General features: G+C 64.2%; 1 protein-coding gene across 1 annotated transcript in view; it reads left to right on the top strand.

The window, feature by feature from the left end:
• LOC108542837 (ATP-binding cassette sub-family A member 2-like) overlaps window positions 1–8,549 on the top strand; it is a 10,712-nt gene that overhangs the window by 1,280 nt on the left and 883 nt on the right. Inside the window, exons 2-9 of the mRNA XM_017892996.1 lie at window positions 3,755–3,848; window positions 5,033–5,144; window positions 5,220–5,383; window positions 5,606–5,733; window positions 5,959–6,069; window positions 6,350–6,568; window positions 6,894–7,261; window positions 7,460–7,650. Of these exons, the coding sequence (XP_017748485.1) occupies window positions 3,755–3,848; window positions 5,033–5,144; window positions 5,220–5,383; window positions 5,606–5,733; window positions 5,959–6,069; window positions 6,350–6,568; window positions 6,894–7,261; window positions 7,460–7,650 (1,387 nt within the window). The remainder of the gene's footprint in view (window positions 1–3,754; window positions 3,849–5,032; window positions 5,145–5,219; window positions 5,384–5,605; window positions 5,734–5,958; window positions 6,070–6,349; window positions 6,569–6,893; window positions 7,262–7,459; window positions 7,651–8,549) is intronic.

An 8,549-nucleotide genomic window follows, 5' to 3' on the forward strand; every position in this document is an offset into this window, starting at 1 on the left:
CGGACCCCGGCGGGCACTGGGGGCGGCGCGGGCCCGAGCCCCCTCCCCGCCGGGCCCTGCTCTCTGCTGCCGGCGCTGCGGCCTCCGGGGAGGTGGCTCGGTCGTGGCCAGCCCGGTCCCGCGTCCGCTGACATCGCGGTGCTCGGCTGAGTCACGGCACCCGTGCCCTCTGCAGCGCGCTCTCTGGGGCCGCTGTGGGCGGGGGGCAAGCGGCGCTCAGGACTCTGGCTCGAGGGAGGCCCTGGTTCCCAGGAACGAGGGCAGGCCTGGGGGGCTCCATCCAACTCTGAGGCTCCATGGTCCTTGGGCCCAGCCTCTCTGGGGCCCCAGCGGAGACCCTGTCCCTTCCATCCCTCCACCCCTCCCCTGCCCTTGGGCCGCGGCCTGCCATAGAGGTTGGTCCCAGGCATCTCTCCGCCTCCCCTCCCCCGCACCCCTCCTGGCACATCCATGACCCTTGCTCATGCTCTCGCCACTGGGAACGTCCTTGTGCTAGCCTCGGCCAGCCTGAATCTCTGCACCCCTTTGTCCTTTGGGGTCCAGTTCTCCCTGAGCCTGATCCACTCTATTCCCTCCTGGTCCCCCACCTCCTCTGGGGGCTGGGTCTACTGTTTGGAGCTGTGACCACCAGGTTCCCAGCACTGCCTGGGCAGCCAGTGGACCTGAGGGTGCGGGACACATAGCCGTCAGGGACAGAAGTCCTGTGTGGAGTGAGGGGCTTGGGGATATAGGTGTCCTGCCATACCCCCAGCTGGCCAGCTTGGCTCCAGCCTGGGAAGGGAAGGCACACCTCCCAGGCCACAGGCCTGGGCCAGCTTGGGTTTCTGAAGGCCCTTGGGATTGTCCAGGCCAGGGCCCAGAGCAGGTGGGGGCCTGAGGCGGACACATCCTCTTGCCCAGTCAGCGCCCGGGCGGGACCCCTTGGGCTGCACCAGTCCCTGCCTGTTTTTCTTTCAACATGCACTGCAGGAAACCGAGGCTGCAGTCAGGTGGGGTGGCCATCATCACCATGGCTGGCAGGATTCCCCTGGGCACCTGGCCTTGGCAGGGAGCCTGGGTTAGGTACACGCCCTGGCCAGGCACCTGGAGCTGGCTGAGTGGAGTCCCATGGATCAGGCCTGCAGTCCTTGGCATTGGGTCACTGGGGACAGCAAAGCAGGGCCAAGGGAACAGGGATGTAGCATGTGGCATGCATTAGTATTAGCCCCCGGTGGTTGCTGTCAGGAAGGTCCCCACTGGGCCTGGGAGCAGAGGCTGGAATGGTGGCCCCTGTTCCAGTGGGGACAATGCTCAGGGAAGGGAGAGTGGCCTATGAGGGCACCTGGCAAGCAGGTGGGAGGTGTGCACTGTCCTGACTGCAAGAGTGGCTCCCAGCTGCTAGTTTGGACTGCCCCCCAGGACCTTTCTGGGTCCCCACCCTACAGGGCTCCCAGAGGCCCACTGGGCCACAGGGGAGGTCCTTAGCCCGTGGCTGGAGCAGGTGGGGAACTGTCTCCCCCAGGGAGGCTGAGTCCTTGCCAGGCTTGTGATGTGGGGCTGGGGCTGGCTGGACACTGGGCACACTCCTGCCAGGTCCCTGCTTTCCTGGGAAGGATCTTAGACATCAGAGCTGGACTCTTGGGGCCAGGCTTGGATGACAGAGGTTTGCCCTGCGTGCCATGCGCCCTGCTGGGGCAGAGGTGCACCCTGGGCAGAGCCCAGGGTCTGGAGGGTGGGTACCAAGGACCTCTGTGCTGCTAGCAGACTCCTCCAAGCTCTTTGCCTCGGTTCCCCTGTCTGTGTGACCTACCTCCTCTTAGTTAGCTGGACGTGGGTCTGCCCTTGGGCTACAGGCTGTTCTTGGTGAAGGGACAGGCTCACTGTCATGAAGTCACTGGGATGGCAGGTGGCAGTGCCACCTTCAGATCTCACCTGTTCTCCCCCCGACACAGTAGGCGGGAGCTACAGGGAGGGGTCATGCCCAGAGAGGGCACCCAGGCCTCCAGGCGATGTGAAGGCACTGAGCTGGTCTTGAGGGACGGAGGTTGGACCACCTGGAGGCACCCATGTGGGGCACCCAGGGCGTGCCAGACCTGTGCTGCCGCCTGTAACCAGATGCTCCTGTGGCGCCTGCCGCCCGCCAGCCAGGACTCTCCTCCTCCTCCCAGTAGCTCGTGCGAGGCTGTTGCTATAGTAATGGGGAAGGCAGCTGGGCCTGTTGCTGCAGTTACAGCGCCCGTAGCAGGCCGGGTGTGGGCAGGGCTGGTGCCCTGCGCTGTGACCCCTGCCTCTGACATTGCCCCAGTCAGGCAGCCACCCTCGCCCTGGTGCCTGTTGGTGCCCACAGTGCCTTGACGAGCCCCGAGCTCTATCCTGGCTCAGGGAGTGGGTAGAGGCTGGCACAGGCTGGGGCGGGCATGGGGCACCCACAGCATGATGTTCCCGGCCACAGAGCTCTATTGTCCAAACACAGTAAACACAGCAGCCGCCCCCACCCCAGGGACCGGGGGCTCGGCCCAGACCACACAGCACACTGGGGGCTCTGAAGGGTTTTGGGATGGGGATGAGGACAAAGGATGCCTCCAAGTTGGGTGCTTGCCCTTGAGGGCAGGGCCCCTCTGTCCTGTGGGTCTCAGAGAGGGCTGGTCTGCCAAGGGCTCTCCTGAGAGTAGCTGGCCCAAGCTCCTCCTCCTCCCTGAGCTGGGGGCTGGGACGCAAGAACCAGTGAAGTCCTTGGTTTTCAGGTGAAGTGAGCAAAGTGCTTCTTTCTCACTCCACGCAGGTCCCGCTAGGGCTTGCCTTGGTGCCCAGCCTGGGCTAACAGGAGCTGACCTGGGGAAACTGAATTCCGAGGCCCAAGACTGGCTGCCCTGGGTCAGGGGAGGGAACAGGGCAGAAAGAGGTGCCTTTGGGTCAGGCGTGGTGGCTCACGCCTGTAATCCCAGCACTTTGGGAGGCTGAGGCAGGCGGATCACGAGATCAGGAGATCGAGACCATCCTGGCTAACACGGTGAAACCCTGTCTCTACTAAAAATAGAAAAAATTAGCGGGTGTGGTGGCAGCCGCCTGTAGTCCCAGCTACTTGGGAGGCTGAGGCAGGAGAATGGTGTGAACTCGGGGGGCGGAGCTTGCAGTGAGCTGAGATTGCACCACTGCACTCCAGCCTGGGCAACAGAGCAAGACTGCATCTCAGAACAAAACAAACAAACACAAAAGGTGCCTTTGCCTCAGGGACTGGGGCTGTCAGACCCCTTACCGGGTCTTCTCCGAGGCTCAGGGCCCTGGGCTCAGGCCAGGCCTCTCTGAACCAGGCCTCCTCATCTCCCCAGGCTCCTGTATTGGTGGGGAGGAAGGGGGAGGAAGGTGAACCCGGGGCAGTGTGAGAACTGTAGGTGGGGCCAGTGGTTCAGATGGTCCCCAAGATTTTGCCCAGGTAGCCCTGGAGGTGGGGAGGAAGAAGATGAGCTGGGATATACATGGGTTAGAGTAGACCACAAGCTGGCCGATTCGTCACGGTAGACCGAGGCTCCTCAGAGGGCAGGTAGGCCCAGTGTGGGCTGGGGACCGGAAACCTGATTTGCTGAGCCAGGACAATCCTAAGGATTGTCCCTGGAAGGGGCTCAGACCTTCAGTGGTCCCAAAGGGCCTGTGCCCACCTTCCCTGGCCCCAGGGAGCATGTGGTCCTGGCTGGGCTGGGCTGGTCCTGTGGGAGGCTGGGGAGGGCCTGGGCGAGCACAGGTCTGTCCTATCCCTCACTGGGCCTACCCTTTCCAGTGGGTCCTGGCCTTCGAGATCTTCATCCCCCTGGTGCTGTTCTTCATCCTGCTGGGGCTGCGGCAGAAGAAGCCCACCATCTCCGTGAAGGAAGGTGAGCGCGGCAGGAGGCCCCGGGCACAGCTGGGGGAGCGCGGAGGGGGAGCCCTCCCAGCACCTCGCACGCCTGTGCTGTGTGTGCACATCTGCACATGGGTGTCCTGTTCCCAGAGTCCCTGAGGTGTGGTGCCTGCTCCTCTGTGCGGTCCTGGGCCGTACCTCCTGGCTGGGCTGTGGAGGTCGGGGCTGGCCTGTGGCCGCAAATGATGATGCCAATGCCTGTTCCTGGTGATGTGGGCACTCACTGGTCTCCTCTGTTCTGTTTTGACCCACCCCCCGCATGGTCTCTTGTCCTCGGCTGGCATGCAGTCTGTAAGTGAGCGGCTGCCTCCTCCTGGCTGGCCTAGGCAGCAGCTGCGGGGGGCCCACGGGCCGTCCTGGCTTGAGCGCCCTCCCCGCTTTCATTAACAGCCCTCCCAGGCCCCCTGCCGGTCTCAGGAACAGCTGGCTCCAGACGGGGGTGGTGGGCAGTGAAGTGGGCAGTGGTAGGGAGTGAGAGGCCAGTCCACCTAAAGCCACAACTGTTGCCTGGGTCAAGCTGAGGCAGCATCTCTCTGCCTGGCCTTGCCTTCTAGGGGTGGGGCGTCTCGGCTTCTGGGCGGAGCCTGGGCTGAGGCTTGGCTGGCCTGGGCTGAGGCTGGGCTGGTCTGGGCTGGCCTGGGCTGAGGCTCGGCTGGGCTGGGCTGGCCTGGGCTGAGGATGGGCTGGCCCGGGCTGGGGCTGGAGCGGCCTGGCTACTCTCCCTTCATACTCCTTCAGGCTCCTGCACTCACTCTGCTAACCAGCTGGCCAGAGGTCAGAGGTCACTGCCCAGAGGGGGTCCTATGTCCTCCCCTGGGCTCTGTAGGCAGTGCCACAGCTGAAATGTTTTCGGGGGGAGAGTGCCAAGTCACGTGGGCCTGCACTGGCTGAAGGGAAAGGAATGCTCTGGGAGTTATGGCAGAAGGGGTGGTGAGTGGCTCTTTGACCTCTGACCTGCTGGAGTCGTTCGCCCCAGAATGCTTAGCCTGTAGCCCAGCTGGGGCCAGGGCTCTGTGCTGCCTTCTCCCTAACGCTGCTTCTCCTTCCTGACTTTCTCTAAATTTCTCCTCTCGGCCTCTGTCTCCTTCCCCTTCTGGATTCCTCTCTCTCTCTCTCCCCTTTCACCCCCAACCCTGCCCTCTCCTGTGGGTCCGCCAGCCTTCTACACAGCGGCGCCCCTGACATCCGCTGGCATTCTGCCTGTCATGCAGTCGCTGTGCCCGGACGGCCAGCGGGACGAGTTCGGCTTCCTGCAGTACGCCAACTCCACGTGAGTGCCCACCCGCCCCTCGGAGTACCCACCCCTCCCCAGCCCATCCAGTGAGTGACATCCGCCCTGGTGCAGGGTCACGCAGCTGCTCGAGCGCCTGGACCGTGTGGTGGAGGAAGGCAACCTGTTCGACCCAGCACGGCCCAGCCTGGGCTCAGAGCTGGAGGCCCTGCGCCAGCATCTGGAGGCCCTCAGTGCGGGCCCAGGCACCTCGGGGAGCCACCTGGACAGATCTACAGGTGTGCCCTGTGCAGGGAAGTTGGGGGACAGGGCTGCAGGCCTAGCTCTGCTGTCACTGGGCTGAAACCCACGTCCACCCTGGGCCCCTCCACCTGCCCTGAGCTCCCAGCCACGCGCAGGCTGCAGTGGCAGAGCTGTGGTGTTGGGCTCGGAGCTGAGCCCAAGTGGGGCACCTTGCCAAGGTGCAGCGGCCTCTCAGCCTCGCCTTCCTGCCTGTCCAGTGTCTTCCTTCTCTCTGGACTCGGTGGCCAGAGACCCGCAGGAGCTCTGGCGTTTCCTGACACAAAACCTGTCGCTGCCCAATAGCACAGCCCAAGCCCTCCTGGCCGCCCGTGTGGACCCTCCCGAGGTGAGGCAAGGACAGCTCCCAGCTCTGGCCACTCCCTTCTGCCCCCACCATGCCCCCTGGTTGCTGAGCCATCCTCAGGACTCTGAGCCACGCCCCCACCGTCTGAACCACGCCCCACACCCCATCTGAGCCACGCCCCCACACCGCCATCTGAGACACGCTTCCACACTCCATCTGAGCCACGCCCCCACACCCCCATCTGAGCCATGCCCCCACACCTCCCAGGTCTACCACCTGCTCTTTGGTCCCTCGTCTGCCCTGGATTCACAGTCCGGCCTCCACAAGGGTCAGGAGCCCTGGAGCCACCTAGGGAGCAATCCCCTGTTCCGGATGGAGGTTAGGGCATCCATGTGTGGGATGGGACTGGAGTGCTGCCTGCCTCTGGGGGTGCTTCTGCTCCGTGGGTGAGGAAAGGGCCCCCTTAGTGACTTGGAGCTCCTCCTGGGAGAGGGGGAGGGTCCCAGGGGTCTATGGCAGGCACAAGGGGTAGAGGCATGTCGTAGGACCCAGGCAGCCCCAGAGCCAGCCGGTGGGTGGGGTAGGGTGAGGCCTGAGGCCCTGGTGGTTGGGGACAAAGTCCTTGCTGTGGCTCCACTGATCCCTGTGCCCACCCCAGGAGCTGCTGCTGGCTCCTGCCCTCCTGGAGCGGCTCACCTGCACGCCAGGCTCTGGGAAGCTGGGCCGGATCCTCACTGTGCCTGAGAGTCAGAAGGGGGCCCTGCAGAGCTACCAGGATGCTGTCTGCAGTGGGCAGGCTGCTGCACGTGCCAGGCGCTTCTCTGGGCTGGCCGATGAACTCCGGAACCAGCTGGACATGGCCAAGGTCTCCCAGCAGGTGAGGCCCTGCCTGCCCACTGCCCGCTGCTTGCTGCCTGAGTTGAAAGAGGGGCTGGGGCTGCTTGGAGAGCTCGGGGCTCCTGGGCCCAGGCTGTGCGTGGGATGCTGCCTGTGGGTGGGTGTCCAATGGCGCCATGGCTGGTGCCCCACCCCTGCTCACCATCCCAGCTCCTGTCCTGGGCTCATGTTACCCAGGCTACAGACTGCCTCCCAGCATCCCCAGCTTGTGTCTCCCTGCTGCCGTCTCCCTGCTCCGCACCTGACCTATCACCCACCTGCAGTCCATCTCACCCCTCACTGCCCACATGCCTGTTTCCTCTCAGCTGGGCCTGGATGCCCCCAACGGCTCAGACTCCCCGCCACAGGCGCCATCCCCACGGAGGTTGCAGGCGCTTCTGGGGGACCTGCTGGATGCCCAGAAGGTTCTGCAGGATGTGGATGTCCTGTCGGCCCTGGCCCTGCTACTGCCCCAGGGTGCCTGCACTGGCCGGACCCCCGGACCCCCAGCCAGCGGTGCGGGTGGGGTGGCCAATGGCACTGGGGCAGGGACAGTCGTGGGCCCCAACGCCACCGCTGAGGAGGGCGCACCCTCTGCTGCAGCACCGGCCTCCCCGGACACGCTGCAGGGCCAGTGCTCAGCCTTCGTGCAGCTCTGGGCCGGCCTGCAGCCCATATTGTGTGGCAACAACCGGTAGGTGGGCGGCAGGGGAATGGGGGTGAGGAGGACAGCCAGGGGCAGGGCCTGAGCCCTGACTCTAGGCCCTGGCTCTGGAGGTCTCATTTGGCGCCCTGCCCTGTGTGCCGAAGTCCCGCCCCATCCCGATGCCCCTCCCACTCTCGCGGTCCCGCCCTCTAATGGCCTGGCCCTGCCTCCTGTCCCCTGCCCCAGCACCATTGAGCCTGAGGCGCTGCGGCGGGGCAACATGAGCTCCCTGGGTTTCACGAGCAAGGAGCAGCGGAACCTGGGCCTCCTCGTGCACCTCATGACCAGCAACCCCAAAATCCTGTACGCACCTGCGGGCTCTGAGGTCGACCGCGTCATCCTCAAGGTGCGTGGGTCTAGGACACTTGACAGGCAGTGTGGGAGGGGGTCTCTGCAGGCTTGGGACCCCCGGGCAGAGGGGGTCGGCAGAACTGACATGGGAGGGGTACAGGGGTGCAGCTTCGGGTACACAGGCTCTGCAGGTGGGGGACCAGGTGGCCACTTTTCCTTTAGGGAGCTCCAGGGGCTGCTGTGGGAAGGCACTGGAGAGTCTGCTCTGGCAGCGTCCCCCGGTTGGGTGTGGCCGGTCCAGGGCAGTGCTGGTAGAGGAGGGGTGTGTCCGGAGACCTTCCAGAGTGTTCCGTGGGCGGGCGGCTGGGTAGTTTGCGTTCTGGGTGAGAGGTCCTGTCTAGAACAAGCAGAGGCCAGGGCTAGACATTGGCCTGAGAGGGGAGGGCCTGTGGATGAGGCCAATCCTGGGTGTAGAGGGGGGTCCCTAGGATAAGGGTGGGAGAAATGAGGGTGGAGCATGGGGTGCTTAAGGGACACATGGATAGAGGTACAGCAAAGGAGCTGGTGGGCACAGCTGGGCAGTTGGGGGTCCGGAGGCCATGCTGCCCTGGGAGTGGAGGGCAAAGCAGGTTTCACATGAGCGCTGCAGAAAGGTGTAGAGAGCCCGGGCATGGGACTCATGCTTGAAATCCCAGCTCTTTGGGAGGCCATGGTGGGAGGATCACTTGAGCTCAGGAGTTTGAGACAAGCCTGAGCAACATAGCAGAACCCCATCTCTACCAAAAATAAAAAAATTAGCCAGGTGTGGTGGTGGGCGCCTGTAATCCTAGCTACTTGGAGGGCTGAGGCGGGAGGATCCCTTGAGCCTGGAAGGTGGAGGCTGCAGTGAGCCGGGACTGCACCACTGCACTCCAGCGTGGGTGACTGAGACCCTGTCTCGGGGAAAAAAAAAAAAAGGTGGGGAGGGTTGGTTGTTTTCAACAGG

This window comes from Rhinopithecus bieti, unplaced genomic scaffold, assembly GCF_001698545.2.
Source record: "Rhinopithecus bieti isolate Rb0 unplaced genomic scaffold, ASM169854v2 scaffold_23276, whole genome shotgun sequence".
In the NCBI taxonomy this organism is placed as follows: Eukaryota; Metazoa; Chordata; class Mammalia; order Primates; family Cercopithecidae; genus Rhinopithecus; species Rhinopithecus bieti.